The sequence below is a fragment of the Crinia signifera genome, chromosome 4, assembly GCF_055691185.1.
Source record: "Crinia signifera chromosome 4, ASM5569118v1, whole genome shotgun sequence".
Classification (NCBI taxonomy): Eukaryota; Metazoa; Chordata; class Amphibia; order Anura; family Myobatrachidae; genus Crinia; species Crinia signifera.
Genome location: NC_139220.1, coordinates 270,085,177 through 270,106,921, shown reverse-complemented (window position 1 = coordinate 270,106,921; position 21,745 = coordinate 270,085,177). Strand labels below are relative to the sequence as shown.

Genomic DNA, 21,745 nt, shown 5'->3' with positions numbered 1-21,745 from the left:
CAGCGGCATATACATGTGGGCATTATAAACACTGGCAGCGGCATATACATGTGGGCATTATACACACTGGCAGCGGCATATACATGTGGGCATTATACACACTGGCAGCGGCATATACATGTGGGCATTATACACAGGGCACCGGCATATACATGTGGGCATAATACACAAGGGCAGCGGCATATACATGTGGGCATTATACACACTGGCAGCGGAATATACATGTGGGCATTATACACAGGGCACCGGCATATACATGTGGGCATTATACACACTGGCAGCGGCATATACATGTGGGCATTATACACACTGGCAGCGGCATATACATGTAGGCATTATACACAGGGCACCGGCATATACATGTGGGCATAATACACAAGGGCAGCGGCATATACATGTGGGCATTATACACACGGGCAGCGGCATATACATGTGGGCATTATACACACTGGCAGCGGCATATACATGTGGGCATTATACACAGGGCACCGGCATATACATGTGGGCATAATACACAAGGGCAGCGGCATATACATGTGGGCATTATACACAGGGCACCGGCATATACATGTGGGCATAATACACAAGGGCAGCGGCATATACATGTGGGCATTATACACACTGGCAGCGGAATATACATGTGGGCATTATACACAGGGCACCGGCATATACATGTGGGCATTATACACACTGGCAGCGGCATATACATGTGGGCATTATACACACTGGCAGCGGCATATACATGTGGGCATTATACACAGGGCACCGGCATATACATGTGGGCATAATACACAAGGGCAGCGACATAAAAAGTGACAGTGTGGAGGAAGGGGGGGCTGTCACCCCCAAACAGGTTAATGTGATTATGTCTGATTATGAGAATCAGACATAATCACATTAACCTGTTTGGGGGTGAATCCAGGGGTAAATGACAACCCCTGGATGTGTCAGTCACTGCCTGGGAAGGGAGGGTGATTATCGCCCTATATTACAGCCGCCCGCCCGCCAATACTACAGAAGTATCATCCGCCCGCCGGCTGCCTACATTTCATACCAGCCGCCCGCCCGCCTATATTAACAGCCGCCCGCCCTCCTATATTACATACCAGGCACCGGGGATGGCTGCTGCTGCCGCCGGGGAGATGTGTAGAAGACGCGCCCTCCAATCACAGTGGCTGTGGAGGGGATGCGCCGGCAGTGATTGGCGGGCGCGTCTTCTGCACATCTCCTCGGCGGCAGCAGCAGCAGCCATCCCCGGCGGCTGGTATGAAATGTAGGCAGCCGGCGGGCGGATGATACTTCTGTAGTATTGGCGGGCGGGCGGCTGTAATATAGGCAGGCGGGCGGGCCGGACAAACTGGGTGCGGGGGCCGTATCCGGCCCGCGGGCCGGAGGTTCCCCACCCCTGGGCTAGAGGGACTGGAAATGTCAGTCAAACTTTCTGCAGTATATCGCATGCGCAAAAATCTTTTTTCATCTGATTCCGATATATCACAGGTGCGGTCCGACCAACCTTGAGGCTCCTATCCGACTCTCTCGGGACCGTGCATCGGATCGGATGGATAACGCAAATGATGTGGCACTTTACGAAGGATATAAATCGGCCCAAATGGTCGTAATTGGCCCAAATCATGCAAAATTGTTCTAGTGTATGGGGGCCTTTAGAGGTTTCAAATAGGAAAGTGCCCAGTGTTTAGGAGGTCTCACTGTCCCTGTATGTGTTTGACTAATAAATAGGCTCACCATACTATACCTTACCCGGGAAACTCATGTATTACACAAGTTCTCTAGCAAATTGAAACCAGGGGAAATACAGGCTTGAAGTCAGCCAGCCACAGAACTGTGTATTTCATGAGTGTCCCAGTTTATAGGGATTGTGTGATAAGCCTACAAATAAAAAAAGACATGTTGACCAAGATTCCTGTACGTTCCTGCTCCCTGGGCAGCTTTGATGAAATGACATCTCAGCAGAGCATAATGAAACAGGCCACATTGGCCGTGGTGATCAAGTCTACATCCTGTCAGCTTTCAGTGGGCAATGTGTCTATACTTGTCAGACATAGGGCAGTATTCAATGAGAAAAATTCTCTGTGTTTTATGGAGAATTTTTGCTTTTTTTCGCCCTGGACGGAGCATTTTGCTCTCCAAAAGTGAACCACCCTATTCAATGTGAAATATTCGCCGTCTTTCTAAGTGATTTTCGCCGTCTCTCTCCGTGTAGAAATTCTCCATCTTTTGATGGAGAGCTGGAATGTGAACTTTTAATCTAAAAGGGTTTTTTTTTTAATTTTGGTGTCAAAAAATCAGGTTTTTTTTTCTGTGAAGGGGCATGTTATTTTTATTCATGTGCTTATAGCACATGAATATATATTTAATTAAAAAAAAATATTTTTTGTAATATATATATATTATTTTTTTTTTTTTTTTTTTACACAGTGCAGCCAGCAGGGGGCCGGAGCGCTCGAGCCGCTCATTAGATATTCATATATTCACTGCACCCGATGCACGTTCGGGTGCAGTGAATACTGGGTCCCCCGCTGGCTATAGGGGGGGGCAGCCTGTGCTGCCTGGGTCCCGGGGGGGGCCCCCTACCCTCCACATATGTTCTGGGGCATCCAGGGAGACTAATCTCCCTGGATGCCACCGTCCCACGGCTCCCTGTCAGCTCCCTGCCGCGGACGCTCATCCGCTGCAGGGGTTAAGACTCGCCGCACGTGGCGGCGAGTCTTAAATACGTTGAATAGTGGGAGCAGGAGGCTCCGGAACACGGCGAGTGCATGGCGAGAGAAAAAATCTCTCGCCATGCACAGAGAATTTTCTACATTGAATACTGCCCATAGAACAATATCTGTAGGTGACAGATGCATCAACTTGTTTCACCTCTGACAGATGAACTCCCTAATACAGCTCAGCAGCTCGCTGGTGGGCTCTGTTTCTATTCTTGACATCATTGCACTTGATGAGTCTTCAGCAGGTTGACTTTCCTTGTGAAATCCTGGGAGTGAGAAACCATTCCTCATTCAAGGTATTTTTCATTATCTGCAAGCAAAAATGGCTGCAGGAAGGAAATTTGCTTTCGGGCTATGATCTGTGTTGGCTCCAGTGCTTGTTATTGGACCTTTTGTACTCTGTGTAGCCAGCAATTGGGCAGTATCTGGGTATTTTCTTCTCCTAAAATTAATTAAAATCTGTTCACCACTGACTAATATTTTATTTCCAAAAACCACTCAAATTGTTGGGTTTGAAACTTATATATCCAATACATTTTTATTTTTATTTCTTGAAATCCGTGGTCAGAACCATTGCTAGTTCAGCTTCCCAAACCTGAAACTCTGGCGCTTTCTTTTATTATTATTTTTTTACATTCCCCTGTGGTTGTTTATGTCTTCAGCTGTGAGGTGCTGCTTACTGGTCAGCAGTGATTGGCTGCAGAAGAGGCACTGGGGGGAAGTAAGGGAAGCAGATTAGCCCCTGAAGCCGCACAGTGATTTTTTTCAGCACATGTAAAGGGGTGTCTACACGTAGCGATTTTTGCTAGTGAGCGACTTTAAGCGATTTTGACTAAGCATTTTGACTAGATACAACAGCGATTTTGTCTATGGGTGATTTTGACTATACTAGAATTAACATACTTGGTTGGTAGTCATTGCAGATCGCCTAATGTATATCGCCCTCAGCAGTGAATACCAGCGATTTTGACTAGATTGCCAGAGATCTAATCAAAATATTCCTGCCTAGCAACTATTTTTTTACTATGCGATATTATAGGGTGATTTGTCTAACCTTGACATCGATGTTTACTAACATTCTGGTGAGGTCGCATCTGATGTGACCTTGCCAGGCAAGCGGTTAAGGAATGGCATGAAGCCGAGCACACTAAATTATCTGAACTGACTTCACTAAACTGGCATTACCAACCTCTGCCCTCAAGGCACACGAATAGTCCCAGTTTTAGTGATGAGCAGGCTTGAGCACAGGTGACTTAATTAGTACCTCAGTTATTTTGATTTACCAATGTGTGATGCCACTAAAACCTGCACTGTTACAAGGGAATTCAATTGCGGGCATGAGATTAAAAAAATCTCTGCAGCCGGAGGGTTTTGCTATTCGTTTGTGGGACAGAAAGTGGAATGTGGTGATTTCCTGTAGAGCTTTTTTTTTTATCCACCTCCAGAGCAAGTCCGATTTTTACTGAAATCCTTTTTAGGAAAAATCAGTGGTTTTATGGCAGCACCCCGCTGAGGACTACTTTTAAGTAATTGGATGTTTCTAGTTAGCTTATTCAGTCAGTAAGCGGTGTCGTCTTGTTCCTACTTTGGGAGCCACATCTTCTGCAGCAGTGGTGCAGAAGATGTGGATGGACGTATACAAATTTATTGTGATGTGGCAGAAAATTAACTTATCACAAAAAAAAACGGTACTTCTTTACTTTCACGGCGCCAGCATGGCGCCGCGCGTCAGAGTCCCCTTGCGGGGCTCGCTTCGCTCGCCCACGCTGCGGGCACGGTGGCTCGCTACGCTCGCCACGCTAATTAAAATCAACTCCATGCCAACATGGATAGTGGAGGTATGAACTATCCATGTTGGCATGGCGTTAACTTAGTTTATTTTACTTATTTGGTGGCGAGCGTAACCCGGAAGTACGCGCGGCGCCATGCTGGCGCCGTGAAAGTAAAGAAGTACCAAAAAAACAAAAAACAATTTTATACCCCTTTCAGATTGCTCCTAATTACTGGGTTCATGACAATTTGTTGCTGGTTCGACCCGGTAATATGTGCTATATCTGAAAGAGCTTATCGGGTCCAGCAACCCAGCATTATAACCCGGGGAAAAACAGGTAATTGTGTCGATCAACCAGGTTCCTATTACACTGATGGAGGAGGCAGTGCTTAGGTTAGCATCAGCTCCAAATGCTGCCTCCTTCCCTGCCCCTGATGATGCTCCACCCACCCCTGCATGACATTAGCTAACCGGCATATTACCGGTTCGCTGAAGGGGGCCAAAAAGAGAAAAGGGCAGGGTTGCATTGGGACTGAACAGTTTCAAAGTCCCTGCGCGACCCTGCATTTTGCGATGTGAAATGGGTATTTGTGTGTGCTGCCAATTGTCAGTTTGATTTAAAAAAAAAAAAAAAAAGTTGCAGTGTGAAGCTGGATGATTACGGTAGAGCACCGATGCCCTCTACTGGATAGTCGCTATAAAAAGCTCACCACACAGTATTGTATGTGGCTATATAACGAGACTGTCTTTGTAAATAGAAATTAACAATACTGCATGAGTTAAAAGGGAATAGGGGATTACTGACCTTGGACCATTTAAAAAAATGCATTTGCAAGTTTCACTCCTCTTACACAGATGGTTTGCTGTTAAACAGCATTCAAAGTTGTACTTTTCCTGTGCAATATAAAAAATGATTAGTTTAAGAGCAGAGCAGGTTTGTTAACTTACATTTGTTTAAATTATAAAAAATAACTACCAATTATTTCTGTATGCTAACATACATACATTGTACAGATGTCTCCACATGGGATGCGGTCATTTGGTCTACTGCATTATGGTCGACAGTCATTAGGTCGAATCCATTAGGTCGACATGCTAAAAGGTCGACATGACTCTAGGTCGACATGGGAAAAGGTCGACATGATTCTAGTTCGAAAGGTCATTAGTTCGACAGGTCATTAGTTCGACAAGGTCATTAGTTCGACATTGTCTATGTCGACATTCACAAGGTCGACATGGAGTTTTTCACTGTTTTTTGAGCCAACATGTGCCGACAGGCGGTATTTCATGCCCTACCATCCACTAGGGCGTGGTGGGAGAATAAAATAGTGTGCCGAGCGTAGCGAGGCACCGTGCCCGACGCATAGCGAGCGATGCGAGGGGATGCAGTGCACTTTAAACTGTGTCCATGTCGACTGTGTTGACATTCAGGTAAAAAAACAGTGAAAAACCCCATGTCGACCTTGTGAATGTCGACATAGACAATGTCGAACTAATGACCTTGTCGAACTAATGACCTGTCGAACTAATGACCTTTCGACCTAGAATCATGTCGACCTTTTCCCATGTCGACCTAGAGTCATGTCGACCTAATGGATTCGACCTAATGACTTTCGACCATAATGCAATAGACCAAATGATCCCAACCCCTCCACATACATCTAGCCTCCTTTCACTTCACACTGCCCTCCAGTGGTGCGATTTGGTAACGCCAGCTTTTTTTTTTTTTCATGTAAAATGTCATATTAAAAAAAATTAGTAAATATGATGCACAAGCAACTTCTGCTAATTAAAATGATATGCAGTGTGCCTATATTCTGTGTGTGGCTGTATCTGCAAACAAAGTGTTACATTAAAGTGTTCTACTGGATAACACTGTACAGTTCTATATCTTATGCAGATACAACCACGGCCGCACACGGATATATATGCATCCGTTTAGATGTACTTTAGTGCAAACTGTTGTATGCATAGATGTTTGACGGTACAGAATTGTAACCATTAACATATTGGTCCTTATTCTGTTTGACTCGCAAGGCTGTGTATTTCACAGCCTTGCGAGTCTCCCAGATGCCATCAAAACCCCGGTGACCATTGAATGTTTTTTTCAGCGCTAGCAGATCTGAGACACCTCTATGGTGTCTCAGACCTGGGAGCACCCTGTGTGGGAAGCTGATGACAGCTGCTCGCCCCCTGTACCTGCATCATCAGGGAATTACCATGGGAACGCCCATGAAATGCTGGGCGTTCCCATAAGCATATTCCGTGGCCCGACATCCCACACACTCCACGCCCCCCGCCTGGACTTCTGTGTGCAAGCGCTCTGGGCACTTGCACACAGTGTCTGCACATGTGCATAAAAAACGACAGCAAATTTGTACAGACATTTTGGAACATATTCAAGCGGATTCACAATTTTTAGGTAAATACATTACCTGTGATGGATGCGATCCTAGGACAAACTATGCGATCCTAGGACAAACAGCCAGTCAATGCATTATTATGGGGGGGTTTAGTGGGTACCAGAAGGCTCAGCATTGTGCAGTATTCAATGCTGGTTTTCGAAATGTGCAGCGCATCCTGTTAAGGATGTGCTGCACATTTGCAGGGTTCCGGAGGGCTGGAGCATTCGCTGTCAGCCCTTTATGTCACCCTATTCAACGCGTCATGGGCAGCGAGCCCCTGGCGGCTGGGGGATGTCAGCAGGCAGGGAGATGGAAGCCTCCCTGCCTGCACCGGACACCTGAGGGGGTTAAGGAGAGGGCTTGCAGGGACACAGGGAGAGCCCCCAAGAGCTGGCAGGGGGCTGGGATAAGGAGCCGCTGCACTCACTGGTCCCGATCCTGCATATGTAATAATCGGGACCAGAGTGCAGTGAATATATGAATATTAATGAGCTGCTCCTGGCCCCCTGCTGGCGAAAGTGTAAAATAAATAAATAAAAAGTTAAAAAAATAATATAAAAATTAAATATATATTAATGTGCTTCAAGCACATGAATAAAAATAGCATGCGCCTTCACAGAAAAAAAAAATCTGATTTTTTTTTACACCAAAACCCCCCCCCCTTTATTTTAAAACATCACTTTCCAGTTCACCTTAATAAGATGTTGAATGCAAAATGGTGAATTATGGGAGAAAGCAATTCGCCATCCTAGCATTGAATACACTCTCGGCGAATGCCAGTGAAAATGCCATTGAAATACACCAGCGAATTGCAGCGAGCATGAAACTGAGAACTGGCCGGCATTCACTGTTCGCTTTCGGCGAACAGTAAACATTGAATAGGGTGTGAAAATTGAATAAGGAGTGAAAACAGCCCGATTCGCCGAAAAAAACTGTGAATCGGGAGCATTGAATACTGGCCAGTAAATCATCATTACTACAAAATGTTCTAGAAACTTTGTGGGAAAGCATCCAGACTTGTACAAAAATGGTTGAAATCTCCCTCAGGACAAAGCACTGGAACGCACTACACTCTGTGAAGCAGTTTTTGGCCAGGAAATGGATTGCAGTGCTAGGACACCTTCCAGTCTGGCCAGACCTAGCACTGTGATTTCATTCTTTCCCTAACCGTTAAATATGTACTTAATGGAGCCAGTTTTGCGTAAAGAAGACAATGGTCGAGCTGTTGAGACAGCTGACTGATCATGAGCTGCAAATCCTATGTATTCCGGATTATAAGGGAAATGATGGCAACCCCAATCATCGTGGAGAGTAAACCTTATCCACTTTGCATTACAATTTACTGTATGTCACATTTTGAATTGCATTTGCAGAGACTTTAGAATATATTAGCTGCATATTGCCTAAGTTACCATTTACTAAATATCTTATTATTATTGGTATTAATACTAATAAGTAGGTTTGAGGCCAAATATTGACTTTTTTAATATTCTCATATATTCCTCTGTTATGTCTTCCCACAGTCTGGATACTTCTCCAGTATGTTCTGTGGATCATGGAAAGAGTCCAGCATGAATGTGATAGAACTGGAGATACCGGACCACAATATTGATGCAGAAGGTAAGGTTGTCAAACTGTGGGTCCTGTCGCAAAAGTGGGTCCCGAACGTCTCAGCATGGGGTCACGGCTCTATGTTGCTGACGATTCAGTGATTCAACGAGTCTGGAAAATCTGTTGAAATGTAAATGATTTTCATTTCTGATTCTCTCACCCTATCACATTTCCCCCGTGATGTTGCCCATAGCCATCTGATGCTATCTATTATCTTCTAGAAGGTGCTAAATAAATAAGTAGAATTTGATTGGTTGCTGTGGGCAAAATCCCATCTTTAATAGAACTCATCTAAGTAAATGACCCCTATGTGTGTCTCCTGTGTGTTGACTCCCAATATATTGCAGGCCGTATATGCCAGTATAACAACCCATACAGCCCTTTAGCGTTTCCTGTGCTGGTCTTTCTGTATTGCTGCAGTCCTATGGGTCTGTGTAAAGCACTGTTGTAGTTATAGTTTCTATGAGTTCTGCTAGCTGCGTAACATGTTTTGCTGGGGCAATCCCCCCCCCCCCCCCCCCCACCCTCCAGGCTGCTAAAGCTGGCCATACATCAGAAAGATCGATCTTAAGATCGATTGCGCTCATGATTGTGTACAATTTCCCTTGAAATCCCCGGCAGTCCTTGGTGGTTTTTGGACACACAATCTACTCACAATCCATCATACAATCAGTCATACAATCCATATGCTGCATGATTGTGTACACAAGATGTGCACACAATCTGCATACAATCCATCATACAATCAGTCTTACAATCCATCTGCTGATTGATTGTAAGATTGTGTACACAAGATGTGCACACAATCTGCATACAATCCATCATACAATCAGTCTTACAATCCATCTGCTGATTGATTGTAAGATTGTGTACACAAGATGTGCACACAATCTACACACAATCCATCATACAATCAGTCATACAATCCATCTTATGATTGATTGTGTGCACATCTTGTGTGCACAATCATACAATCTGCATACAATCCATCTTACAATCAATTGAGATTGTATGATTGGGTACAATATCTTTCTGATGTATGGCCACCTTAACTTGTACCACCCTACATCCAGCAATCTGTCCCTGAGTATGTGTCTGATATTACCCTTGTAGAACAGTGATGTCATAGATTGCTTAGTATAGCCTTTCGCGTGCTAGTGCTCTTGCTTCCTTTTTGTCCAAAGTGAAAGTTCTGTAGATCAGTGCAATCTGTCCACATCTATATCAGAGAGCTGAATGTGAGAATTATTGCTATTTAATAATCTCATTGTTCATCCATTTATAGTTACGGGCTTTAAAAGCGGAGGGTATTGATGCATTACACTGTATTTATCATACTCTATCCAATGCTTACATTCTTATTGTTCTTTGTGTCATGTCTACAGGCACTTTGTTCTAGTCCATTTTTTGCTGTGGTAACAATAGACATCCATAGAAGTTTCACCATGGCAGAGACCCTGTATCAATCCTGTGTTATACACATCTTATATTACCCAGGAGACATGTTGGGGCCCGGTACAATGATATCTGTGTAGGCCTCCCCAGCCCATTTCAGCAGCCCAGCAGACAGGATGCCGGCAGCCACATTACCGGCACCGACATCCCAACCACCGCCCAAAAGACTGGCGCAAAAATGCTGACATCGATGAAGATATGTGAGATCCGTTTGGCCACCACTATTGTAGGGTAACATGTTAATGGGAATGCTTGATTCAACAAATGAGTTAGGTCTGGATTTATCAGGATTGCCTCAGCTGTATTCTCAACTAGGATTATGACATGCTGAGGGCACGGGGTATGTTATCCAGACACCGCCCAAAGCTGGTTCTGACTCCACACATGAGATCATATTGTTATATTCAATTGATCTATATTTTTGCTCACATCATACTCATTATGGTCAGGTTTAGGCACATTTCAGCTCACCGGGTGCCAGATGACCTTCAGACAGTCGGGATTCCGATGGTCTGTATACCAACATCGGATTCCCAACTGTTAAATGCCCTACAAGGCATTCCACGACCCCCCATAGAGGGAGAATATAACCTGTGGGGAGCACAGTGAGCCCGCAAGGGGCTTTCTTGCATTAGCCCCCCTGTCAGACTACCAGCAGTCAGGATTCTGATGTCTGTAGACTGACTGTCGAGCCGCTATACCAGGGCTGGGCAACACCGGCCCTCCAGATGTTGATGAACTACACATCCCAGCATGCCTTGCATCAGTTTCAGCATGGCCACATAGCAAAACTAATGCAAAGCATCCTGGGATGTGTAGTTCATTAACATCTGGAGGGCTGGTGTTGCCCAGCCCTGCGCTATACCATACTCCAGCTCACCGCCATCGGGGATCGTGAGCTGAAATGCTGGTGAAAAACAATTGAAATCCACCCTATAAGTCTACATCCCTGTCGTTGACACACACATGCTGGGAAAATGGGTATAAAATCCTATACATGCATTATTGCATATGCTGTGTATGCTTTTCAGTATACCAATGATAACCATCGTATTGGTAGCATGTATTTACACATAAAATGTAGGTTTTCCAGGTGTTTGAGCATAGTGCTTACATATTATGACTCGGTGGTAGGAAATGTCCATCTTTTTTTATCTGAAGTTTTCAAACATTAGTGATTGGTGGCAAGTCCTAAAGGTAGAGATCACTCTTTAAAGCTGCAGCTAAGGTTCATTGGTCTGCACTCTGCCACTAGAACTAAGCTGACCAGTGGCAGTTTGCCTCCCATTCTGACCTCTTAGGCTGCAGAATATTTCACCCTTGTCTAAATCCAGTCCCTTTATTGCGTCTGCCACAGTGAAGTCAGTGAAAGATCAGGGTTATTTATTGCAGCTTACGTTCTCTATTACTGGTCCAGAAAGAACTGCATAGTCTTGTTCCCCGCTGTACATTCATTCATCAAATGTAAGCTATATCTAATGGCACCATTCAAATAATTGGTGCTCAGCTTTTTAAAAGATGAAATAACAAAGGTCCACTAGATGGCGGTAGTGCAATGTACTATTGGCTAGTCTGCTGCTCATTCTAGTAAAACTCATCCAGTGTGTGTAATATTTAGTTCTAACTGAATGCTTAATCAGATTTTGCATATAATTTTCTTGAATAAAATTATCTTGAATCTGATTGGATGCTATATGCCACTTATCAACTTCACTCGTTTTATTGCTTGATGCATCACACACCATTTTGTATGCTTTTTTTGGTTAATAGAAACCTATTTCTGTATAATTTCTTGGCTTGGTAGTGTTTTATGTATGCCTGAGTTTTTATTGCCTCAAATCATGATTGACTACACACACCGTACTGTCATTAGTGACAATCTTCTGCAATCATGAATGCTCCTTTCAAACCAAAATTCCAGGTTACTCAACACTGATATCAAGCCATGTCACAGCAGTTTAAAACCCCTTTACACCAGAGGCTGAACCTGGGTCATTGCTGGGGCTTTCACAGATATTTTTGATGTACTTAAACTCTTGACCTGGTCTGATGGAGGGACCCGCTCTTCCCTCCCCCGTTGCAGAGAGCCTGGCGCAGAGAGAGGGAGAGAGATTGAACCAACTTCCGCTGCAGCAGCCTTTCTCCCCAGCCCAACACATACTGATAAGGGAAGAGAGCAAGTGTCAGCCTGTCCTCCCTCGCCCTGAGCGGGTGTGCAATGCCGATTTAACCTCTAAGTCTTTTTTTACAGGCATGGGGCCATGCCCCCTCCCATTAGACATAACCCTTCATTTTATCAGGGCCCAGTAGGGCCGTTGGTGCCCCTGGTAAGGGGTACTACTGGTTTAGGCATTGTGTAAGGGGTACTGTACTACTGTGTGGTATAACCTTCATAAGAAGTAATGCTGTGTAGCATAACTTGAATAAGGGGCACTACTATGTGGTGAAATGTGAATTTGATTGGTCTGCTGTGTAAAGTAATTTGAATTGGGGGGGTACTATTGTGTGACCATGCCCCTTCCTTGTGAGACCACTGTCCCTTTTGTAAACTATGGGAGGTAGGGTACATATGTAGAGTTTGCAGGTGGTGCCAAAAACCCTGGCACTCTTCTGGGCTCTGGTTGTGGCAGCAGGAATGAGTTCCACCACCTCTCAAAGACCACTTTAAGCCCTGGCTATACTGTATATCCATTGTGTATAACAAGAAATGGTGGCTTGTTTATGTGATGGATAAAAATGAAGACAAGTGATATAAAATTTTAACAAAAGGTATTGATTTGACTTGTAATGATTGAAATGCTGCTCACCCAGCACTCCATAGGGTGTTAAGGGGATCCGGATCAGAGGATCCATATCACCTGTTCACACTTTCTCTTTTCGGGACCAACCCTGCTCGCTACTTGGGTTGGATTCCCTGTTTACTGGACCCAAGTTATTTTTAGGGGACCCTTTCACATTGAGCTGCCTCCTGGATTAACCTGGCAATAACCCGAGTTATTGTGGCGGTGTGACGGGGTATTCCTGTTGTGTAAATGTATTCTGTACTATGGTATATGCTTCTCAACCCACTGTCCTTATATATTGTCTTCTTGAAGCTCTGCAGGTAGCATTTGGGTCGCTGTACAGAGATGACGTCTTACTAAAACCCAGCCGTGTTATAGCCATTTTAGCAGCCGCCTGCATGCTACAGCTGGTACGTATTCCTGTGCTGTGTTCCCTCTCTGCCCATGATAAATGTATTCTGTTATTAGAATGTAACAAGAGAATTCAGCACAGTCCGTATAGCTGCTTTTATGTTAACTGGAACCAGCAGCGTGACTTCTGCATAACGTATGCCGATATTTGTCTCCCATTAGCTGTGCTTCTGTGCTGCAAGTTTGTCCGCTTGATCTGACTTCAGTTATTCACATCTGCGCACTGTTTAATATTAGAAAGCTTGTTATCACCAGATGGTACAAGCAAAAGCTTTACCGTCATTAAGTTATAATGATATTGCAGTACTGTTTTTCCTACACAAGAAACCTCATGAGGGTAAAATAACTTAAATTGGATAAACAGATTTTTTTTTTTTTTTTTTGGAGACTGTTTTGTCCACCTTGATTGTGCTGATTAAATAGTATTTATAATTTGAGAAGTATTGAATATTGGGGTACCCTACAGATAATGATACATCTAGCGTAAATACGCCACGGAGCGGTAGTTCCTGTTTCCTGTGCAACTCTGCTAACATTTGGCGTCTTTTTGGGCAAAATTGCATCTAGAACGCATGAGGAGATTATGCTGATTAATCTGATATAATGCACAAAGTCTTTTTTATAAAGGGATTAACAATTTATTATAAATGTAAAATATGTGTATATAAAAATATAAGTATATACACAGTAGTAAACGATAAGGGGATGTGGCCTAATACTGGTATACTGGAAAAACCATACAACTAAAAACACACACACACACACACACACACACACACACACACACACACACACACACACACACACACACACACACAAACCTCTGTGGGGCATAGGCAGTTCAGTCTATGAACGGAATATCTTCAATCTAAAATAGAATAGGGGCTGTAATCAGCACTCCTGCATAGGATCCAGTATCCAAATAGAGGGTAAGGTACCGTATATAGATGGTGGTAGTCCCCAGGGGTTGAATGGTGTCTGCCGGCAGACTCTCTCCCGCCGCTGCAGCTGTATAGTGCGGCGTGTATGGAGATCGATCCTCTCTGTAATCTACCCATTTCACCTGCGTCGCAGGCTTCGCCAGGAAAAGCACAGGTTTTTTTTTTATGTGTTTTTGTATGGGTTTTGTCCAGTATACCTGTATTAGGCCACTGTTTATGGTGAAGGGATGCACAGGAGTGTCCACCCATTATTTTTTGTTTGCACATTTATTTATAGGGTATTTTGTAGTATACCCTAGGAACCCAGTAGCAACCTTCTGACACTTATCACTCAAGCGCAGTTAGTTTTACAACTTTTAATCTGATATGACACTTGTATATACATGGTCATTCCTCCCCCCCAAAAAAATATATTAATGTGGTGCTTAAAAAGAAAAGAAAATAATATAGATCATTAAAATAAAATATACTTGTAGATATAAAAAAGTTAAAAAGTTTTTTTATAAGTGCATAAAAAAAATGACGAGAAGAAGTCGGCGAGGCATACCAAAAAAAAAAAAAAAGCATTGAGTATGCTTACGACAAGATCTGCTATTTTTCCCATAGAGCGCAATGGCAAGGAGGCTGAAGCTTACTGTTGGAGCATAGAATACAGCGAGAACCATTCGCTTTGGATTTTTGACATGAAGAATGACATTCTTGACAAAATCAAACCATTCTCGCAATCAAAACAGCGAGGGAGGAGCATTGAATACTGCTCCATATGTGAAGGAGTCTGTATGTGGAGCAGGACAGAACTTGTATTAGAGAAAAACTGTCACTGCTACATTGTAGCACTTTACAGAATTAGAAACTCTTGCACACAGAGGGGCAGGTTTATTAAGCTCGGTGAAGTGATAAAGTGTCTGGTTTTTATCATCGGCCAATGAGCGCCTAACTGTGAAGTTACAGGCTTGGTTTGAAAAATGACAGATAGGTGCTGACTGGCCGGTGATAAAAACCAGACAGTTTATCACTTCACCGAGCTTAGTAAATCTACCCCAGATGTACAATTGTCCTATCAAATTAATTAGGACAGTCTGCCCATTCGTCAATAACATTGTGTTGTGGTTAAGATGCATTTTCAGCAAAAAAGACACCTGAAGATTCTCACATGACCTGGCCAAGAGGGTCTGTTTAGCGTGATTGCAGCAGAGATGTGTGAAGACACATCTGTAGAATGTTTAGGAAGTCTGTGTGGAGTGAATTCCTGGTAATTAGTGCTGGTAATTAGCGTGAGGTTCTGAGGGGGCTTTATGTCGTGATAGCAGGCTGTAACAGGTGGAAAGCAAAATGAAAGATTTCCTTACAATAATTCCCAGAAGTGCTCACAGCCCACATCGCCTTCACACAGATCAAGCTGTCACTGAATGTCTTATTTACCGCTATGTTTTGACTGCAACTGATTACAATTGGTGAGCTATAGAATAGGATCTGCAAGATGGGGATGGAAATGTGCTAGCAGTTTTTAAACCATTCCTCAGGTAACAGAAACAATGACCCGAGCTGAGAATATAACACAGGCCTCACATCCTTACCTGATGTGTGCACAGCATTAACAAAATCACAATCAATGGTACATGTATGGTTGTCTTGCATTGTTATCCATATTCCGTAGTTAGGTGCTGCTTGATGGACATCATAGGAACAAATAGTTCCAGCTCCTCCTGTGTTTTCTCAGTGATGTTTTCTGATCATCGCAGTAGTGGAACTGTACTGTCTGTCTCACCAATTCCGCCTAGTTTATACCTTTTGTTGGTATCGCGAGCCGTCTCCAAACTGATCTATTATTTCTTTGTTTCTAAATAAAGGATGGTTTAATTCAGCAGTGTGGAGAAACGATGAAAGAGACCATCAGCGCGCAAACGGTCTGCAGTTATTCCGCAGCAGCTGGTGTCTACGGGTTGGACTCTGTGAAGAAAAAGTAAGTATCACTGGAGCGTTGGTTCCTCTCCCAGACCTTGTTTCTTTATTACAGTATAGTAGTAACACAGCAATCCAGGGGCAATATGGAATAGCCATTGTGCATGCATTTTTGAATTGCTATTTTTCTACAAGGCAAAAGTCAGTGCTTTAAAAATACGGGCAGACTCGCTGGAATTACGGAACAGCCTTCAACTTGTAGGTTTGTACATATTGCCCCATATTGCCAAGACAACGGCTTCATTGTTCTTCTATTCTCACCTATCCAAGCAGAAAATGTTATTTTGTGGGCAACATATTAATGAATATCAAATACAGACTTCTAAAAACAAGACTAAAATGGAATTAATATCCAGGTAAAACCACCTGGTTGATCAGTAGAGTACGACACTTAAGATGGTGCAAAGGAATCTGGTCACACGGTTCAGAGACCGTGTTCTGGAGATCCGTATTGGGTAAATTGTTGCTGGGAATAGTGTGCTTGGTAGCATACCAGATTTTCAGTCCATCCAACCAACTAGTTGGATGGTTGGAGAAAAGTTGGTCTGATGTGTGGCCAGCATAAGAAGGTGCAAGACAGTACCCAGCTAATTTTGATTACCTGGCTCATTCATAACTTTAAAGTAGAGTGACTGTCCCATTTCTGTTTCTCTTTTTAGTTTTTTTAGTTTTTTGCAGCAACTTCTACTGTAGTCTGCGAATCCGATAACGGTAGCCGCATCAAATCTTTCAATTTACCATCAGTCAGCCTATTGCGAGATGTTGATTTTATTAGTTTCATACATGAAAAACCACGTTCTGCATCAGCTCAGCTGATAGGAATTGCTGCAGCAATATTAGCTAGCATTACAAAACTGGGAAATTCCTGTTTGTATTCCGAAATGAGGATGTTTTATAAAATCATCAACACTTCTCCAGCGAAAGTTAGTACAGATATGTTTAAATTGGAGAAAGCTACTACGCAAATCCTGCTCATCCATTAGATTTGAACCACAAAAGTGTTGAATTAGAACTTCTAGTTCCTCATTTCCATACTCTCTTAATTCGGCTGGATAATGATTGGGATTTATAATCCCATCGAAACAGGTCAGTAGACCCAAAGTTTCCTCACGTTTTGTAAGGTTAGAAATTACAGCGTCAGCAAAGAGATGTTTGATCTCATCAGTACAAAACTTTTTGTTAAACAGCACACCTCGAAAGGAAAATTTGTCATTGAGCAGCTGCAGGCTGGACTCCTCATTTACACTTACACAGTCTTCATGAAATTGTAATTCATGTAGCCCCTGACAGGTTTTTAGATTCTCGATAGCATTTATGCAACTCTGAACCATTGGTTTAATTTTGGAAAACCAAAACCTTTCTGTACTGAAACATATTATTCAGCTTTTTTATAGGCTCCAAAATGACAGAAAGGAGTGCTGGGAAAACTAGGAACTTTAATTTTAGAAAGTAGCACTTTTGCTTTTGCTTCATTTATATCCCTGTTTCTCTCAGCAATGTGCTCCAGTGATTGAATTATTGCTGGATAAGATATTAAAACAGCATTAACTGCTTCGTAGAAACTCAGGGGCAGATTTATTAAGCTTGGAGAAGAGATAAACTGGAGATAAAGCAGAGAAATGGTAAAGGAGATAAAGCACCAGCCAATCAGCTGTGTTTGAAAAAGACAGTTGGGAGTTGATTGGCTGGTGCTTTATCTCCTTTTACCTTTTCTCCGCTTTATCTCCAGTTTATCTCTTCTCCAAGCTTAATAAATCTGCCCCTCAGCCACCTAATCTGTTTTTGGTTCTTTTAATTTAATATCTGTACTATCATTGATTTTATGAATCTTGTGCAAGACTGACTCCCTGACAGGACTGTCATCAAAGAAGTGATACAGCTGTGACAAAGCTAGTTCTGTCTCTTCTGTCTCAATATTTTTAGCTGCTTGAGAGAGGGCTAAAGACACCCTGGTGCAGAACAGTGTATTTGGACTAAAGTTTTAGCATTTTCCTCCTTTAGCTTTACCCCTACACCATTTTTCTTCTCATTATGACAGAAGCACAATTTGTGCCTAAGCCTTGTCAAGCTTTCTTAAGGTTTGGGGTATGCCTGCAATTGTTTTTTTTTTTTTTTTTACCATCTTCAATACTAACTATATCGGCTAGTGTTGTTTTCCCAAGGCCCTTAGTGGTAAAATACCGGGAACTCTGCACCGTTGGCTTTCTGTATGAAAACAAAACAAAAGGGTGTTAATCATGGAGTTTATATCTTCATTATAGAAATACTGTAAAATGCAGAAATACAAATGGCTCTCAGACCACTGCATCAGCAGTTGTGTCAATAGTCATGTTAACATGAACAGGAGCAACTAACAGCATACACTTTAAAAATGAGTACTAACTTAAACACTAACTACCCGCAGTTCTATTAAGGAGCAAAATTTAACTTCAGCAATCTGTTCTTTGGCCATCCAATAAACTGTTCTTGTTTATTTTTCGACAGTGTCATCACAAAAGGTGACCTGTGTTTCTGCAGCTTTTGTAAAGACTTCCTGTTCTCGCACAATTGAAATAGCTTTCAATTGTTGTCCAGATGCACCATCTGTACTTTGAATATTAACATGCCTCTGTAATTTGCTATGTTGGAAATTCTTACACTTGTGAAAGAATTCTTCATCCAGGCTTTACAGCCATGTTCTACAGAACATTTTACCATCTTTGTACTCTAACCATGGAAATTCAGTTTGCCACTTTTCATTAAATACTCTTTTTTTGGACATTGCTGCTGCGTGCTGAGGAATACGACAAATGAAAAGAGTGTGCGCGTTTTAGAGAAACTGGATTAGTCTAGGAAGGAAGCCAGAATTCCGAGGAGGATAGTAAAGTACTCAACAGGGTCTGAGGTGCGTATCTCTTGCAGCCAAAGCTGGTCGGTCTGGAATTGCACCAAAAGAAGGAGGGAGAGCCTGGTGGTGGTTGCTGGTGCTTTATGAGCAGGATTTGCGTAGTAGCTTGGTCTTTAGAAGATAAATGTTCTTGTGGAGGTAGAGCAGCTGAAAGAGAAAAAATGCACTTAAAATAAAGTTATGGGGGTAGGAAGGAAGACACAAAGTGCAGTCCTGCTAGTAAAAATGTTGTTCTTCACCTAGAAGAGTGTTGGGATGCCCACAATCTGAGTCACTGTCACGCAAGTAGTCACTGCTGCAGCTGGTCAGTCTGGAAATGCCCCAAAAGGAGGAGGAAGTGCCTGGTGGTAGCTGGGTTGCTGGCAGGGGCCGGTCTGGTCCGGCAGATGAATGCAAGTTCTCAGAGCTGCAGAGAAAAGGAGATGAGACATAAAAAAAAAAAAAATTAAGGCAGGTGGGGGAATGGATTTAAAAAGCCACTATTTTAATAATTACACTAGATTTTTCAAATATTCTCTCTGTAAAGCACTGCGGAATATGTGTATATACAAATAACCGTATAATAAATGAATAAGTCATACATTTTTCAAAAATACCGTTATTTTATAGTCTCTTAAATAGCACAGATTCCAGTTGTGGCACTTTACAATTGTAGACACTGCAGTGATAGAAAAAACTACTAGCTAACAACAGACAGAGCTGAGCACATGGAGGTAGGAGGGCCTGGGGCCCTGCTGCAGGCTTACAATTTACTCTAAAATGGGGAAGTCAGGGTTTGTAGATCCTTTAACTCAGAAAAAGGACCCGTGTTCAACGGCAAATTACCAGGTAGAAATTTTTAACCTGGTAACTTGCTTTTCTGTGTGAAAGGGGTATAATAGTAATACAGATGTGGATAATTATTTACTATAGTTACAGCATTTTGCCATGGCACTACACGACCAAAACTTTCTTATTGAGAAATTCAGCAAAATGATTCAATTCAGTAATTTGGTGCTTACGGGGCACCCTTAGCCTGAGTTATGTGGTGGTCACTGGTGGATAGGGTTGTGCTTCAGTTGTGAGACACTTATTTGGCAGTTTCGTAATCTGAATTCTAAACGTAGATAACTAAATGTTCTATTTTATCATAATACTGCTTATTCTACTGCTTATTCCGTGCTCTCCTTTACAGAATACTTAAGTGTCTCTCTAGACCCTGCTGAGTATGATCTATTCTTGGGAGCACCTCGTTGCATAAATTGGTATTATGACCTGCTGTGTAAAATAGGGAGCAGTATTAAATCAATAGTTCTGTTTTCAAACCAAAAAAGGTTTAATCCTTTGCAGGCTCCTAGCACGCTTTCTGTACAACTACCCCCCAGTAGCACAGCTAAGTCCATCATGAAATAAATGGAAACTCTAAAACAACTGTGACTGTGCCTAGAACAGGCTGCTCCCCAAAACGGGGTGTCCGAGCTGTAGTAAGGGAGGCCAATGCAACTCTGAAAGAGTTAAGGTTCATACACACGGAGCGATTTTCACAGGGGTGGGCTGCTTATTATAGCAGGATGCTATGTAATGCTGTCCAATCGGCTGTTCATACCAGCAGTCAAATGGCTGCCGTTGGCAGTGATGCTGTATCGCGCATCAGTGCTTACCACTCCTCTCCGAGACACACACACACTGGATGGTTTTGCGTTCAAAATCTCCCAGTGTGTATGGTCCTTTTTTTAGTTTGCCATAATTGAGATGGGAATAACTGTATGGGCCAACCGTATAATACGCTTCATGAATCTGGGCGGTTTGGGAGTGTGGCAATAAGAAAGCCATTGTTAAAACAAACTTCCATCAAAACTCAGCTCCAGTTTGACCAAATACTTGTGGGACTCCTGAATATTCTATTCACTTGTCCACATCAAAGGGGCTTAATCTATCAACATCAGCTCTCCATCCATCCATCCACCCACCCACACATATATGTCTAGTGTCTGTGTGTCACGAAACACTGCTAGTGTTCCCGCTAGGCTGGTTTAGCGGGGCGCCGCACTTTGCCCGATCTTTAAAGGGCAAAATGCACCCTGTTAGAACAGCCTGCTGCTGATGCGCAGAGGGAAGCCCAGAGCCCATGTTGAAGCCTGGCGCTTCCCCGGCAGTTACTTTGGCGGGGTCTGGCCCGTCCCCTTTGATGACATCAGTGGGTTGCCCACCCCCTTTGGTGACGTTGCAGCCCGGGCCCACCACCTTTGGTGACTTTGGAGGGCCAGCCCGCCCCTCTCTTTCTGCCCCGAACCTTCCCTACCCAGTTCCTAGAAGGAACACTAACTGCTATCTGTTGCCAACAAGTAAAACGACATCTCGTTCTCCGTCACATTAGCTACCTTACTAACTTTCAAAACATTTGCTTCAAACGGGTTTACTAGTAAATAATAGTTAAAGTTGTAATGTATCAATATGCCTGTTTTTTTTTTTTTTTGCTTATGATTTTGAAGAAGCCGTCTGCAATTTTCACGTTGGTCCCAACCAGACTGCTGGAGTGTAAATGTGAGAATCCTAGCCAAGCACGATTCTCCGTATGTTTACCCCATTGTGCTCTATCCTCACCGCACTGTAAGCCTTCTGTCTGTAAGTCCCTAACGTCATAGTAGCTGCAAATGGATCAGCAATGTTAGTGCAGGCTGCTTTGGCTGCCGCAAGCTCACATTTAGTATTGGCTGCCACAGTCGTCTTCTCAGTTTGGCCAAGCACTGCAGCCAGCTGGACTTGTGCATGTTCCTTGTAATCTTTCCAAACCAATTTAGCAGCAGGAGC

The 21,745-nt window shown here is 43.1% G+C and overlaps 1 protein-coding gene across 2 annotated transcripts in view; it reads left to right on the top strand.

The window, feature by feature from the left end:
• GMCL1 (germ cell-less 1, spermatogenesis associated) overlaps positions 1-21,745 on the top strand; it is a 143,153-nt gene that overhangs the window by 58,613 nt on the left and 62,795 nt on the right. For both annotated transcript variants that reach the window (XM_083184541.1, XM_083184542.1), the window contains exons 4-6: positions 8,429-8,525; positions 13,067-13,164; positions 15,957-16,069. In XM_083184541.1, the coding sequence (XP_083040667.1) occupies positions 8,429-8,525; positions 13,067-13,164; positions 15,957-16,069 (308 nt within the window). The remainder of the gene's footprint in view (positions 1-8,428; positions 8,526-13,066; positions 13,165-15,956; positions 16,070-21,745) is intronic.